An 18,195-nucleotide genomic window follows, 5' to 3' on the forward strand; every position below is an offset into this window, starting at 1 on the left:
CTGGGCTTGGGCGAAGTCGTGGATCTCGCCTCGAAGGTCTCGGGGATTCTGTCGTGCGAGCGCCATAGTAGTGTGCCTGGGGGTTAACGTCAGGAATTCCGTCTGTAGCAGGAGTTCTCAGACGCAGAAAATGGCGCAATATTATTATTATTATTATTATTATTATTATTACCCCTGAAAGTTTCCAGATATCTAGCAGACAAGCTAGAAATAGATTTGTGGAAACCTCTTCGCCTTGGTTATAGTAATTTATATCTGATAACTACTAGAGTGAGAGTTTAACAATATCATAATAAAAACCCGTTCTACAACATGTTATTTAATCCTATACCTAAATAAATAATACAAATTTTATCATTTTCAAGCTTAGATGAAGTTGAGTTTCTGGAATTCATAGGAAATATCTCAGCAACTTCAAGACCCAAAGTAGTTTAAATTATTTAATCTGTTCCAGAGCTATACCAAACTCCATAATGCTGGAAGTAGGACACTTCACTCAATACAAATAAGAGTAAAAAATACGCCGGGCCACCAAAAATAGATCTATCTTTCGGTGATCTCGGTAAAATACAGTATGAGCCGCGGCCCATGAAACTTTAACCACTGCCCAGAGTGGCCTTTCCTATATCGCTGCCAGACGCACGATTATGGCTAACTTTAACCTTAAATAAAATATAAACTACAGAGGCTAGAGCGTTGCAATTTGGTATGTTTGAGGATTGGAGGGTGGATGATCAAGTTACCAATTTGCAGCCCTCTACCCTGTAGTTTTTAAGATCTGAGGGCTGACATAAAAAGTGCCCCAAAATCATAAACTTCAAATGCTGGAAATAATTTGAAGTTCTCATCCACTATATATATATATATATATTATATATCTATATATATATATATATATATATATATATATATATATACATATCCAAAGATTTAAATGCCAAATGAAGACTGACAACTCGATTCAATGCCAGAATGTAGTAAAACCCGTAACAAGAAAGTGAAGCCATGTTGCCCTCCAACAGTCTAAATTCTGAAAGAAGTTAGGAAGAGGAATCTATAACAGTACAACATAAAACTTCAAAACGTGAAATATGACTGGGATTTTCATCCATTTATACCACAGGAGCCCTTTCTGTCATGCAGCAAATCCTCCCGAAAGACAGAGAGCTTTCATACACTGTTCCACACAATTCAGTTACTGGAGTGAAAGAAGATGGCAAAGTATTACAACAACACAGGTAGTGATTTGGATTAGCATGAATCGCCATCGAAATATTACCTTCCGCAATGCTAGTTGTAGGGTTTAATACCGAGTGAATATATATATATATATATATATATATATATATATATATATATATATATATATATATTATATAGGTATACATATAAATTTATAGTGTAAATATATATAATGGGTGCGTGTTTGTGTGTATGTGTGGGTGAATGAATGTTTATATATGTATAGATGGTATATATATACATATATATATATATATATATATATATATATATATATATATATATATCATTCTTACTATATCACATAAACAATATACATGTCTATGCATGTATATAAATGTAGTACATACATATATACATGTAACACACACACATATGTAATATACATACATACAAACATACACATAAACAGATATTGACATACTTTACACAAAACTATATACAAAGCCATATCTGAGAAAACAAAATTACAATATGAAAAACTACCACATAAAAACAGGATAATGAAAATGACACTGCGCGCTCAGACACTTACTATTCTTATTAGAAACGACCCAACTGCGCTGTCAGGGATATAAATACCCATATTTTTTTTTCTGGGAGTTATTTACGTAACCACACATGGGTACATAAGAGAGCCCAGGATTCAAATGTCATCCAATTAGCATTGTAGAAGAAGCTTCTCTCAAAAGCCACAGACCTCACGTGAAACAATGCCGATGCAGAGACGCTGCTGGTGTAGCAGTGTCTCCTTGCAGGATTCATTAATCATTATGCAAAGCTCAGTAGGGTCAAGAGAAGAATGCGAAAAAAAGGGGTTCTTAACAACGTTCAGGCCTGAATCTTAATGTAGAGGTTCACATGATGTGAATTCCGCCTGGTTGTAGTTGAGTCCTAAATATAAATATGAATATAAATATAAAATATAAACATATGTAAATTATATACAATATGTATGTAGGTTGTATGTATGTATATATTATATTATGTATATATACATATACTAACATTTATTATATGATTATTATTACTGTTCTTCTAAGCAATTGTTTGGTTGTAGCAGTTTATTTATACAACTTCTCATCTCGTGTATCCAAATTTTGTGTACTGTATTGTTTCTATATTGTTGTTCTCTGCATATGACCTTAAACTGAAATAAAAAATGTTACTTATTATTATTATTATTATTATTATTATTATTATTATTATTTTATTATTATTATTATTATTATTATTATTATATAAAGCTTTTCAGTTTGCAGTTCTTTAGGTTGGCATAGGTATACTGCGATGTAAATTGTAATGCTCAGTGTATTCTTCATTTCAGGCCATTTCCATATACAAATGTAATATGCAGATAGAATAGTTTTAGAAAAAATATAATAATAATAATAATAATAATAATAATAATAATAATAATAATAATAATAATAATAATAAGAAGAAGAAGAAGAAGAAGAAGAAGAAGAAGAAGAAGAAACACCAGCTGGTTTGCAATAAGTGGTACGAACGATCAGGCAAAGATCCTCTGGGACTATGGCATCGAAGCAAATAGGGTGATGCGTGCCAATAGACCAGACTTGACACTGATTGAAGATATAAAAACGAAAGTATTACTCATTGAGGTCGCAATACCATGGGACACCAGAGAAGATGAGAAAGAAAGAGAAAAAGCTTTTAAGTATCGAGACCTGAAAATAGAAATAAGAATAATAAGGGATATGCCAGTGGAAATTGTACCCACTATCTTAGGGACACTAGACTCGATCCCAAGATCCCTGAAAAGGAATCTGAAAAAACCAGAGGCTGAAGCAGCTCCAGGACTCATGCAGAAGAGTGTGCTATTAGAAACGACGCAAATACTGAGATAGGTGATGGCAGGAAGCAACCCGGAACCCCACACTATAAATTCCACCCAGTAGAACAGGATGACTGAGTTATAATATAAAATAATAATAATAATAATAATAATAATAAAATAATAATAATAATAATAATAATAATAATAATAATAATAACGCACTAGAGAAACAATAAACAAATATTTAAACTTACCAATTAAAAAATGCCAACATACCCTATCCTTGAGATACGTAAGCATCGTTTTCCCATAGTGTGCCCCGAGTATGCCCATTGTACTTGTATCGCCGTTCATAATATTTTGCAGTAGCGGCGGTTATCTGCCATAACTTATACCGGTCAGCTGACAAGACACACAGTTCGCCAGTTCGCCTAATGAAGACATCACTCAGCTGGACGGCTTCCTGAAAACACCAACATAACGGCGCTGGCAAAGTTTGTTGTCTGACGCCTTGAAAATGTCTTTATTTACAAAAGTGAGTTTCCCTCACTTCTTGGGTATTATTATTATTATTATTATTATTATTAGATTGTTTTTGTTTTCATGGGTTTTTTACGTTGCATGGAACCAGTGGTTATTCAGCAACGGGACCAACGGCTTTACTACGTGACTTCCGAACCACGTCGAGAGTGAACTTCTATCACCAGAAATATACATCTCTAACACCTCAATGGAATGCCTGAGAATCGAACTCGCGGCCACCGAGGTGGTACGCCAACACCATACCGACCACACCACTGAGGCGTTAGATGAAACCTATTCAAGTGAAACAAGCACACAGGAGCCACTGACTTGAAATTCAAGCTTTCAAAGAATGTTGGTTTCAACCTTCCACTGCAGCATAATTGATCATGATACAGAGCTCGTGATATGTTAACGCCCTGCATGAGACGAAAACCCGCGACATCTAAGTGGCATTCCACGACACTAACTACTATATATACGAGCGGACCAACTCATTCCTCCGTGTGGAAGAACAGCTGCAACAATAACGAGAGTTAAAACAGCAACATTTCGGTCTCCAGTAGACAGAAGGTAATTAATCCAATGCGTTTATGTCATCTTTGTCAGACGTCAGCCGTATCTCTAGTGAAAGGACGCCCGTGATAATGTCCCAGATACGAAACTTACAAATAATTTTTGACGTTGATTTCCAGAAATATTTGGGATCCATTACGTCTTGGTTTCGTTGTAATGTCCCAGATGCAAGAATTCTTAAAAGAATTCTAGACATTGATTCCAAAGGAATATCTGACATCCACTGAGTCTTGCTTTCGTTGTAATGCGAGAATTCTTAAAAGAATTCTAGACGTTGATTCCAAAGGAATATTTGACATCCATTAAGTCTTAGTTTCGTTGTAATGTCCTTGATGCGAGAATTCATGCAAAAATGCTATGCATTGATTTCACAAGAATATATGACATCCACCGAGTCTTGCTTTCGCTGTAATGTTAAATCGTTTGCATACGTACAGGTATCGTTTCATGCTGGAGAACCTGCATGACGTAGAACTTAATATCAGATCACCGGCATACTCAAATGCCTTTCACATATCAACAAAACGTAAGATGGCCAAGAAGATTCTGATGATAGTTCATTAAATCTTCCTGGATAAAGATGAATGTGTCCGTTTAGTGTTATTGAACTTAAAGTTCAATTTGTTTTTTTTATATGCTACGAGAACATAATCAAAATCATTAATGATATTTCAATGGTTGCAATCAGGAACTAGTTTCCCTGGTGAGTTGCACCTTTGAGCTTGTTTTTTATTGAAGGGAATAACTGATGAATGACGCACGTGATGAATAACTCTCGCAGCAAGACGTATAAAATTACAGGGTTATGTGTCTGTTTCTTTCCCATACGCGCAAAAATATCCAATGCAAAGCTGAACCTAGCGCGCATGGGTCAAGGACCAGCATATAAAAATGTGTCTTTGCGCTTTATGAAGCCATCACAGAGTATATATCAACATGGGCGATCGCCGATAATTACCATCAAGGGCCTAATCAGACCAACGGGTTAGGTTACACTAGGTCACACGTCCCTTTGATTAAACTCCTTAATAGAACTAATTAGTTGGACAATGGCATTCCATTCCCAGGGGACAAGGGGAAGCCAGTCGAACTCCACAGGGGGCCAGGGAGAAGGGGAAGGGGAGGGAGGGGGGGAGGGGGGCATTGGTAATGCTTAAGTGCCACCTGCTGGGGATGATAAAGAGAGGTGACGCTGAAGGATAGAATCTCGGTTGATTGATTAATCGGTGCACAGGTGAGTTTCGGTTCTCGGCTCCAAAAGGGAGTGTCAGGCCTGTTATTTGTTAGCTAGATAGTTACAGGTTATTATTCATTAATAAAAAAAAACACAAAATTACTAAGTTTTCCATCTTCAGAAGAAAACTAAAAGAAGTTTTTGTTTGATTCACTAATCACTAATTTGTTATTAGTACTGATATGATTAAAACAAAATTATTATCTAACTTGCTTTTTAAAGCATATCTTATCCTGTTCATGTAATTAAACAAAAGAAATTATTATTATTATTATTATTTCAGTAGATGAAACCTATTCACCTGCAACAGAGGGGACACTGACTTGAAATTCATGCTTCCATAGAATGTAGGTTTCAACCTCCCACTGCAGACCCCACACTGCAGCAGTAACTGTTCATGATACAGAGCCAGTGATATGTCATCGCCCAGGGGGAGACACGAACCCAAGACATCTGAGTGACATACTACGACACTAACCACTACACCAGCGGACCAAATAATAATAATAATAATAATAATAATAATAATAATAAATAAAATGATATAATAATAATAATAATAATAATAATAATAATAATAATAATAATAATAATAATAATAATAATAATAATAATAATATCTAACTTTATAAGAACATATCTTAACATCCTCATGTAATAAAACAAAAGGAATTTCATCGTCAACATTAATATACTTTAGTCTGACAATAAAAATCCTTATTATTATTATTATTATTATTATTATTATTATTATTATTATTATCTGCTTACTTCTAAAACTCATATCTTACCATCCTCACATAATTTAACAAAAGAAATTTCACCGTCAACATTTTTTTAAAAATAACAATATACTTTATTCTGACATAAAAAAAAAACTTTCATCTGGAACCCTGACTAAAATGGCATTTAAAAGAACACTCACCTGATAACAGCAAGGAGCATTTTATCGTAACATTCTCTTATCATCTCGATATCTTCGTTTTTTTTTTATGACATTGACGAATTTTTAAACAAAGACTCTTTCAAAATCAACCTCACCCTCATGCTGAACTTTGAGATACACTGTACGCAAAGGCTTTATCAAACTGTAACTTATACTACATAACGATTTTATGCTACTGAAATGTAATGTTGAATGTAACCAATATAACTTATACATAGCGATTTTATGCAATTGAAATGTAATTTTGAATGTAACCAATATATCGCAAAGTAATTCATCGTGCTAATGTAAATTACAAGACTGAATTAGGCAGTAATAATAATTCGCAAGTGAAAACAACTTTGGATTTTTATGTATTTATGTGGATTACAATTTACATGATTCTAAGGCAACTGAAAATGGATCTTCTCTACACTTTGCATAAATGTTTATTTCTTTAATATTCTACTTATTATTATGCTTTCCTGACTGCTGCTGCTGTTGATTATTAATTTCACTTAGATATTTACTTTATCTAATCTAAGTCATAAAGATGAAAAAAAGTTGTTGTTGTTGTTGTTGTTGTTCTTCTTCTTCTTCTTCTTATGGACCTAGGCAAATCAAAGTTCATAACTATATTTATCAATCGTTGGATACAATTTATTTTCATTTTACAGAAGATTTCTGGGTATGTTGAAATTGCCCAACAAAGTAACTTTTGTGTGCAAGTTGAATAATGACACGAAATAGTAATCTGTAGTTCCTGTTGCTTTAATAACCCCGTTACTTTACCAGTCCAAATAAATGAATTATTTACCAGTCCAAACAAATGCATTAATTTTGTCACAATCCAAACCTCAAACTTTTCATAATTTTCCACTGTCAGCCTTTAGACACAGTAAATGTTGAGTAAAACATTAATAAGCTGTGGAAATAGACAGTTAAATTACAAGAAACAAGCGAAATATATGGAAATATAATAAAAGAGAATGTTTTCAAACAGTCACATGGCACAGTGAATAGCAAGCAACCCGCAACCTTGCGTCTGGCAGCCGCACACGTTTCGCTGCCAGCAGCGGTAGGCCACAGACATACGTATCTCTCCTCCCATTCTACGAAGTGGAACGCGTTGCCGGGGTCCAAAGGATACTAAAGTATAAGCACCTCACAGCTGCCCAGGAGCTGCTTCATGCATGACTTCAGCGGAGTCATGTCGGAAGGTTGTGCCTACTTCAGCGTGTAATATGTTTACATGAAGGCAGACCTATGAACTTGAACCTGAGGTATGCGAATGAACGCATGCTTTTGTTTTCATCAGTTATCATCTTTTCCCATTATTCTATTATTTCAGTATCACTGTTGTGATTGCTGTTATTGTGAACACTATTTTTTTCCTATTAATATCGGCAACGGTTTGAGTATAACCAATTATTCATTTTATCTCTTCATCTCGTGTATCTAAATTTTGTGCATTGTATTATCTCTATATGCCTGTATATTGCCCTGAGATAAATAAAGGATGTTATTATTATTATTATTATTATTATTATTATTATTATTATTATTATTATTATTATTAGATGAAACCTCTTCATATGGAACAAGCCCACAGGGGCCACTGACGAAATCCAAGCTTCCAAAGAATATGGTGTTCATTAGGAAGAAGTAAGAGGAGGTAAAGGGAAATACAGAAAGAAGAGATCTCTTATTTAAAAATATTAAACTAATGAATTAACAAATAGAAAAAATGTATTAAAATGTAAGGAGAACAGTATAAGGGCATCAATGTATTAAAGAAGATACCCCACTTATAAAAAAAATTTTAATTCAAATAAATGAATTAACAAATAGAAAAATAATTAAAAATGTAAGGAAAATAGTTAGTATTACTGTAGAAATGTATTATTATTCGTCTGGCTGTTTGATTTAACTCTCGCCTCTGTCCACAATTTACGTCCTCGAGTCACTCAGAGGAACGAGGAGTTGGTTGGTGGAAAATACCTAGTGGATGCTTCTTATCATTCCGTCGTGAGGGCGTTAATTCACCGTGGGTGCATTCAAGTGGTCCTTATATCCTCGTTCAAAATAAACCTGACTTAAAAGTGGCAGAATGAATTGGGCTGGTTCAAGTTTTCAGAGGCTTGGTATGCGCACAGTTACCAACAGAAAAAAATATCAAGGAAATGTTGACGTCAATTGAAAGAATTTAAAAGGCTGTAACCTTCATTATTATTATTATTATTATTATTATTATTATTATTATTAATTATTATTATTATTATTATTATTTTATTATTATTATTATTTATTCTGTTGAATAAAATGGCAGAATTCAGCGAATTAATCTTATAAATTATCTTTTCTATTTTTCTTATTATTCGCTTCTCTGCCTCAGCGATACAACCAGTATTGACAGCAAAATCCTGTTCTAAAAAGTAATAAGAGAAATAGAAAATATAATATCTAAAATTAAATCGTTGAATTCTGCCATTTATTCCGCAGAATTTGTTTAAAAGGTGGTCTTCTTCCAAAATATTATTATCATTATAACTATTATATAGGAGAAACAAATTTACATTTGAAGATTTATCTGTACAGATTCTCGAAAGCTCTCTGGACTACAGATATTTCTACAAATCCATAACTGAAATTTTCATCTCCATTTCAAGACTCATGCTACTATGAGTATTTTTTTTATTACTATTTTTCTTTTTTCGTCTATGACAGTCATCCTATTCGACTAGGTGGTTTTTACAGTGTGGGGTTCCGGGTTGCATCCTGCCTCCTTAGGAGTCCATCACTTTTCTCACTATGTGTGCTGTTTCCAAGGCGCACATTCTTCCGCCATAAGTCCTAGAGCTACATCGGCATCTAGTTTTTCCAGGTTCCTTTTCAGGGATCTTGGGATCGTACCTAGTGTTCCTTTGATTATGAGTACAATTTCCACTGGCATATTCCGTATCTTTCTTATTTCTACTTCCAGGTCTTCTTCTTCTTCTTCTTATTATTATTATTATTATTATTATTATTATTATTATTATTATTATTATTATTATTTGTAAACAGTCAGACTTATAACACTCCTGTTATTTGTTGGGTAAATATCCAAAGTAACATAACTGCACATCTCTGACAGGCGTTACAAAGTAAACACATCCTCATGTTTTAACGACGTCATACAACACTCCATCAATCTATTTATCATTTACTTTTTTCAGTTATCTCCCAGAGTATGCATTTTACGTAATCTCTTAACACATGCATTTGAGCACATCTGCTTTTAATGAAAAGCAAAACTTTCATAAATTTTCAGTTCACTACTGTAAAAAAAAATGACACTAACTTTGGTGTAAAAAAAACGCCACTGACTTTAGTGCTTCAATTAATTCTAATTTAATCCGAATAGTTATCTATAAAAATAAGAAAGTACTAAAATACGTTTAACTTTTGTTACGTGAAAATCTCGGAAAGACTTCGATCGTAGAAGTATCGTAAATCCCATTCAAACAAGAGGGTATTCCCCATACCCCGTCCCCCCTCCTGGGGATACGTGATGGATAGGACATTACGAGTGTTGTTCTTTCATTTGTTAAGCCACAGAAAAACTTCTCCCCTTCCCTACCCCCTACAATAAACCAGCCCCTTACCCCCTACCCCACAAACAAAAAAAAAGACATACACATCAGTTACCACAGAGACCTTCGGGCATGGCACGGAAGTGCCAAGGCTGCATACCCATTAGTCCTTTGAGAAGTTCATTGGCAATGTGTTTTTTTTTATTGCCGTTGTCTTGAGTGAAGCAATCTAAAGAAAACTATAACTTGAATCTCGGGCGCTAACTTTTTTATCGTGTAAATGAGCGTGCTTGTGTGTGTGTCGTTATATATCAAATAAATGCATGAATGTCAAGGTAGTTTACACGAATTAATGTATGTAAACACTGTGTACTTTGTAAAAAAATTATAATAATAATAATAATAATCATAATAATGATGATGACATGCAATATCACTATAACTGTTTCAGTTCATGACTGGCAATAATAATAATAATAATAATAATAATAATAATAATAATAATAATAATAAAAATATATGGAAGGAGACCCTCTTTCAAACAAGTCTTATTGAAAGATATTGCTGCATCAGCTGCATTTAACTTGTATATAGAAAAGACTATATACAAGTTAAATGCAGCAATATCTTTCAATAATAATAATAATAATAATAATAATAATGATGAACTGCCTCTGAAAAGCTGAAGAAAATGCAAGAATTATGCAAGATGTTACTTGACTTGAACACCCTTTACCATTCTTTCCAAGCAAGCCCACCGTAAAGTATGCAAGATTTATTTTTTCTTCTTCTTTTTACTTGTCAGTTTTTTTCCCCTTTTTTTTTTTTTTTTTTTTTTTTTGAGGGGATTGGGGAGGGGGGGGGGAGGGGGTAGGGGGTGGCGGACTGATTCCTGAGGTTCTGGTACTAGAAAGTCTGGACTGCTGGGGAAGAGAGACTCAAGTGAGTCTGACTCAGCGTTGAGTCTCATTACTACTACTCAGTCAGTTATGGGCCAGACCCCAGAGCGAGTGGGTCGCCAGTGCGTCTGCGCAGAGGCACGTGATTAGACCACTGGCTGGCGTTCCTCTTCGTCGTGTGCGCCGCGCTTGGATATTACGAGAAACTTTCTTCGCCTGGATTTTAAACCCAGAATTTAAAGATTCTATTCAAGTGTGATGGTGTTTAGTAATCGGAAAATGTAAGACTTTAACTTTGACGGAAATAACGATGCAGTGAGAACTTATTTATCTCCTTTGCAACTTGCAAGATCACAGTGTCATGAAAATTGCGCGTTCTAAAGTTTTTATTTACGTAAAAACATCAGTGACAGTTGCGACGCTACAGAGATCGATCAATAAACTTTTAAAAAAAGATCGAAAAAACCTTGCAAACGAAGTGATTTACGCGACAAATTTCGCGCCACAAACGAAATATTTACGGAGATAAAACTGCAACTTTTTTTTTCTTTTCATTTTTTGAGACTACGATATTTAGAGACACTGCAGAAATATATATATCTATTATATATATAGTATATACTGTCAATTTCATTATTTGAGACCACGATATTTAGAAACTGCAGATATATATATAGAGAGAGAGTAGTATATTGTGGGCGGGGAGGCGAAAGAAATAATCCCACCCCAATGTTTCTGTGGTAGTTTTCGGAAAGTGTGTCAGCAAGCGATGGAGAATGTCGGCAGAGTGTCAGCTCTTCTGATGGTGTTGTCAGCCATCTCGACAACGAGGGCCAACTTTAATCTCTTTCTTTCTCAGGCGGAGGTTCACAGGATTCTGGGTAAGCGATGAAAGAAACACTTTCTGCAAGTTTTTATCTATGGCGGCAAAGTCATACTTTATACCGGCATTTTGGTTACGTTCAAATACAGATTAAAACACGGGCAAGGCTTAATACAAATAATTTGCAGAAGCAGGGTTCTATGTCGTACCTCTAAGTAAATGGGGATACAATCCACAATGATGTAAAATCCTTCTGTAGTTTTATAAAAAATATATATATATTTCTTTTGTACAAGAAATATATATTTTATAAAATATACTGAAAGATTTTACATCATTGTGGATTGTATCCCCCATAAATAATTATATTTATCGAATCAAAAGGCTACATGCAAATAGAAAATGCAGATGTAGTGAAGTATAAATGCATTAGTAAGAAATAAGAATAAAATAATAAATAATAATAATAATAATAATAATAATAATAATAATAATAATAATAATAATAATAATGGCATGGTTCATTTCATCTCACAGTAATTTACAAACATCGAATGCCAACATAACACATAATTTATTAATTAAATTAAAGAGCTCACGAAGTTTAATAACAGCTACACAATAATTAACGATAATTATCGTAATTATGTCAATGTATTTGGTACAGAAATTAATAATAATAATAACAGCATGTCTTATTTCAGCTCACGACAACATACAAATAACGAATGCAAACATAACACATTATCAATTACATCAATAAGCTCACGAAGCTTAATAACAGCTACACTAACATTAACGATAGATATCGTAATTAGCTATATCAGTGTAAGCGGCACAGATGCTGGCACGTACGTTATCACTAAATTTACAGAAACCCAAACGAGTTGTGATCCAGAATTTCGAGTACTGAAGTTAAGTGTTGTCCACATTGGTGTGGAAGGTTAGAAAGTCGAATTTTGAAATTAATATGAAAACTCACGATGTAAAGTGATCGATTTTCGAATGCAGTCTTTTTATTATTTTTTTTTATTTCATGGAATAATTCGTTGGACTCTCGTCAGTTAATCTCTATACCATTAAATAGATTTTGTGACTTTTAGCACTGCTGTAACATTGACAGTGGAAATAATAAATAGTGATAACCACAACAACAACAATAATAATAATAATAATAATATAATAATAATAATATAATAATAATAATAATAATAATAATGTGTTGAATTTAAAAATAATATTTAGTAAAAATATTGTCAGCATCAAAATAAATATTATTTATAATAATAATAAAATAATAATAATAATAAAATAATAATAATAATAATAATAATAATGATAATAATAATTTTGGTGATAAAAAAAAAAAAAATAAAAAAAAAAATAAAAAAATTAATTAATAATAATAATAATAATAACAAACAGCAAATCACTGCCCTCAGTTCACTAATAACCAAACTCTTTCCTTAATTTATCACCTGCGACTTCACTGGAACTCCGGGAAAAAAAAGTCCATTATCTAAGTGATTAAAAAAAATTCATTAACTTCCCCACGCTGCACTAAGCAATATTGCAAGCCCTAATCAAAACTTTATATATTAATTACGTAAAAAAGTTCTTATTATCACGTTTCTTAATTTCAGGTCGTAATTATTCACGTACTCGTAGCATTCTTTCGAGTTCATTACAATCATTCACATGCCCTAATAATTCTTTCGGGTTAATTAGGATGTTGCTACTTTATTGTAGTCTTTTTAAATCTTTATTAATTTGTTTGGGTACGACGTAGGCTGTGATGAAGCCGCACTTTTTTTTATTATTATTATTTTTAGAGGCGTTTTATCACCCGGGCCACTACTCTTTAGGCCTATTGCCTTATAAGTAAACAGCCTAAAGTAATGTCCCATTAATCATCATTAGACACTTATTAGTTTGCCCTAGGTGTGTTCCGATGATGTGATGATCGCTGTCATTCAGAAGGATTTTAATTATGACATCAGATACGAGAATAGATTTATGTAATGAGTTATAAAATACAGTGAAATGAAGAAATATTACCGTGTAATACTGTATGTTAAGGAAGGCGTTTGAACGAACAACTGTTTTCATATGATTTATATGTATATGTGTATGTGTATATATATATATATATATATATATATATTATATATATATGTGTGTGTGTGTGTGTGTGTGTGTTAGTGTGTGTATATAATCTATATATTATACTATATATATATATATATATATATATTATATATAATATATAAATGTACATAAAATCCATACTCAAAAGGCAACTATATTTAGGCCCTTCCTCAGCCTATATATATAATATATATATATATCTATATATAATATATATATATATATATATATATATATATAATAATAAATATATATATATATGTGTGTGTATATATATATGTGTGTAATATATATTATATATATATATATATATATATATATATATATATATATATATCATATATAAAAATGTGTGCGTGTGTATAATATACAGGTATGTATATGTTATAATCAGCCCATGAATAGATAATAAAACTATATATAAATTTTTCAAAGCACAAAATATCAAACTATATAATAGGAAGTTTAAATTACATTCCATTTCCTACATATTTCTCAACAAGTTCTTTCCACTAAACTTTTAGCTACACATAAGAGACCTTGTTGCACAGTCCTTAAAGAAAAAGAAAAAATATAGACAAAAAAGTATACAAATTCGTGTCTAATGATGATTTTAAATCTTTAATTACAATTAAGCTATATCCAAAAGAATAAAATTGCTTCGAGAATCATAATTTTGGCAGGAGTAACTCGCTTTAACTCGCTTACCTTGTTTATTCAGTTACAATGATGCCATTATCGTGTAAGGTTGCATTATGTTGTTAAATTAGAGTGGGCCCTGAATAAACGTTACTAGGGGGTTGAGAAAACTATGACCTATGAGATTGGAATCGACTTTTCAGAAAGTCTTGGAAAACGTCATGAATTCCAGTGTGCCCGCTGTGTTGTTACAGCCGAAATCCCCGAAGTAAATTTCACTGTACTGAATACTCAATGAAACACGCAAGCATGCGATCGAAACGCACTTTGAAACACAAATGGGAGCTCTCAAAATAATAAATGTAATATGTTTTTTTTCACTTGGCTATTTATATATTTTGGGGAAAAGGCAGCACCGATAAGAAAACGCTTGAATTCCCTCTTTTGCTGTTACATGGATTTACATAGCAATTTTTCTTTCATTCTAACAGTGCCTTAGAAATGTCTTCTGTTCTATTTACACCATAGTACTATTTTTTTTCAGTGTTCTGTTAATTTTTAATATACGTCCAATGGCTTATTGGAAGATTTTGTGGTATCCGTGCAGTATATATATCTAGCATCTAGATATACATACATGATCATAATTCTCTCTCTCTCTTTTATTTGATTTTTTTGCAAAATTTAGTATCCGTCTCATTCTGAAATCATCGTATGAATACTAATATATTGCCTTATTTATGATCTCCTTTCCCCATCATAAATAACACTTATATAACATTCACCCACACACATCCGCACACACAAACATGAACATAAACTCATCCAACAGTTTCTCTTCTAGCTTTATACACCTTCAGATGCTTCAGGCAAAATGATTATGATTCATTCACACACTCTACTAGTTACCTGAACTTTCTTCACTCCCGGTAGTGTACCAGTTCAATGATCTCACTCTTTAACTCTAGCCATCGATATCTTTCCTTGATTGACGCAGCATTTAACATCTTGCAAGTGGACTATTTTGACTTTTCTTCCTTTGATTTTCATTAAATTTTTTAATAGTAAGGTTGCGCATATAGTAACACGCTTATATTTTTTATGTATAATATACTGAAAAAAAGAAGGGTGGGGGGAAGGGGTCGAAAGTAAATGCTTACACTTTGAAGTAAATGCTTTGCAAATTTTGTTAAGACAAAAGCAAAAAGTTGAAGGAAGAATTCGTGCGACAACATAGATTCTTTTTAACTCGTCTACTTGACGAACAAGCCAAGGTTTTATTTTCATTAAAAAAAAATCATCAGCAAATTGAAAATAATCAAAACAACCTTGCAAGTAATTTTCTTGTAAATATGAGCAAATCTAATATGTACTTCTAAGGATTCACTGAAAAAAAAATACGGTTTTATGGAGCTGTTTAATTCCTTAAAGATTACCATAGGTTCATGGGGAAAAACTTTTTCTGTAACTGACAAATTTAAAATCAATATTAAGACAATCTGAAAGTAAACAATATGCAATCTGAATAATTTTTTAAATTCTTCGATCTTTATACTAAGTGAAAAAAATTAAAGTTTTGAATCATATTATATTGTTCTATCTGAGAGTGCTAGGAGGAAGTTACCTGAAATTCTGCACTAGACAAAACCATTTATAGTAGTTATGGATTTATTAGGCAGGCTTTGTTTGTCTTCTGTAAAGAACGACCATTACTCTATAATCTCATAAGAATTAAATAAAAATAAGTTTTCAATCCAACTACAGGTGCATTGACAAAACTCTTGTGTTCAATTTTATAAACAATATAGGACGGTCTTTGACCCGATTTCAAACAAACGTTCCCGATCATCTCTAATATGTTTTAAAAGTTTACAGACAGTCGTATTTAGGACAAAAAAGATCATTCAATACAACCTTTGTAAAGAACTCTAATTGCAGTCTAATGGTGAATTTTAACACGGTTGCTCAGTAAGAATAATACCTCTGTATATTTAATTCTACAATATTTCAATTTTTGAAGAGCCTTACGTAAAGTTGGGGTAATTGTAACTCGAACTGTTTCATAATTAGTAAGTCAATACACCGAACCCATAGAATTCGAATATATGAAATATTCTGGATAATGGCGAGTATTATTTCAAGACGTTCAATCACTGTGATTTTTATTACGTTTGTATTCTATAAAATCCTTTCGACACATTGTAATGGTTCAAATAATGAAATACTTAGGACAAACAGCAGTATTGTTTCAAGAAATTCAATAACTTCGTATTAAATCTTGCACATATATATTCATATTCTTATTCAGATAGACTGTTAAAATGATAAACATAGTCTCCAACAATACATTTTTTTTCGAAAATGAGATTATCAAGATCTTTCACAACAACTTAAACATTCCTTGAAATATGGCCCAAACAATTGTTCCTGGAGTTTGAATTTCGGTGTTTTCTTTATTCAAGATTTTCCAAAAAGTTCTGAGATGGAATATCATATTCACAGAAAACTTAATGACATCTATTTCAAATTCTAAGCAGAGTATATTTTTCGAATTCATAAAATTAAGTTTTGTTCTTTGCGTCATTGTCATGTTATGATGAATTATTTTTCAGTCTTCTGGTAAACACCAGATGATTGACGATTGGGTTTGCATATTTCTGGAACCTCTACTATCAGCTTCATTGCTCAAAGCATCAACTATGGGCTGCTCCAAGTGCAAGACCCCGTGCAGGCATAAGGCCAGCTTAATAATAGCAGACAGTCCCGTACAACGTCGTCAGCAACTTCATCGGGGTGAGGTGACAAGTACAAAAATACGCCGAAGTTTCTTCGACACAATCGAGTTTTCAGACCTACAATTATTGGCTAAATTTTACCTTAAATAAAATAAAAATTATTGATGTTACAGGGTTGCAATTTGATTGGAGGGTGGATGATCAACATACCAATTTGCAGCCCTCTAGCCTTAGTAGTTTTCAAGATCTGAGGGCGAGCAGAAAAACAATTGCGGACGGACAGACAACCGGCGACATAGTTCTCTTTCACAGAAAAGTAAAAAGTTGTAACGCCAGGGAACAAAGTTCATTTGTTCATTCTGTGCATGTTGTTCATAAAGTTTTCAGTAAACATAAACTAAGGCATCTCTGCTAGGTTTAAGGAGATTTTGAATTTCTAGCGGTTCTGTAAAGTGTTTGTGTGTGTGTGTGTGTGTGTGTGTGTGTGTGTGTGTGTGCAAATTCATAATACCAGATTTGATGTTAAATCAGTATTACATTTCTTTACATGTGGCCACTGTATCAATGAACATTTTACTGTTGTGTTCAAAAACACATCAGCAAATGTGCTTATAAAAAGAGTATTCATATATCCTGTTCATATATCTCAACGAATGACATATGGCTGTGATAATTACTAATGTTTAAGCTACGAAAACCCTCAAGTGTGCGTTATACAGCTTTAATACTTATTAACTTCCCTCTATGAAAGGTAAAGCCACACCAATACAGACTTTCTCATTGGTGGCTAAGCAACTAATGATTAAATTTTAGATAACGTGAATAACAAACACTTCTCCTCACTAAAAACTGTATCATTTAGTTCGCTCATAGTTTTATAAGGTGTTTTCTTACGCCAATTTTGAGATATTTTATTAAGGACTTCCTTATTACTATGCCCTCTCTCAAATTTTCCTTGATTTACCCTTCAATCTATTTATTCTTTTGTCCATCCCGAATGCTAGATTCATGTCACATTCTCAAAGATCCGCTATCTTTTCCATCAGCTTTCCTCGCGTAGTTTTACCTTTTTATTC

The 18,195-nt window shown here is 32.8% G+C and overlaps 1 protein-coding gene across 3 annotated transcripts in view; it reads left to right on the forward strand.

Moving 5' to 3' along the window:
* Positions 1–10,874: 10,874 nt before the first annotated feature.
* The window catches only part of LOC135215217 (tyrosine-protein kinase Dnt-like), a 77,275-nt gene continuing 69,954 nt past the window's right edge, over positions 10,875–18,195 (forward strand). For 2 of the 3 annotated variants that reach the window (XM_064249720.1, XM_064249721.1), the window contains exon 1: positions 10,875–11,655. In XM_064249720.1, the coding sequence (XP_064105790.1) occupies positions 11,544–11,655 (112 nt within the window). In that variant the 5' untranslated portion in view covers positions 10,875–11,543. The remainder of the gene's footprint in view (positions 11,656–18,195) is intronic. The other variant, XM_064249722.1, reaches the window with a different exon arrangement.

This window comes from Macrobrachium nipponense, chromosome 5 (genome assembly GCF_015104395.2).
Source record: "Macrobrachium nipponense isolate FS-2020 chromosome 5, ASM1510439v2, whole genome shotgun sequence".
In the NCBI taxonomy this organism is placed as follows: Eukaryota; Metazoa; Arthropoda; class Malacostraca; order Decapoda; family Palaemonidae; genus Macrobrachium; species Macrobrachium nipponense.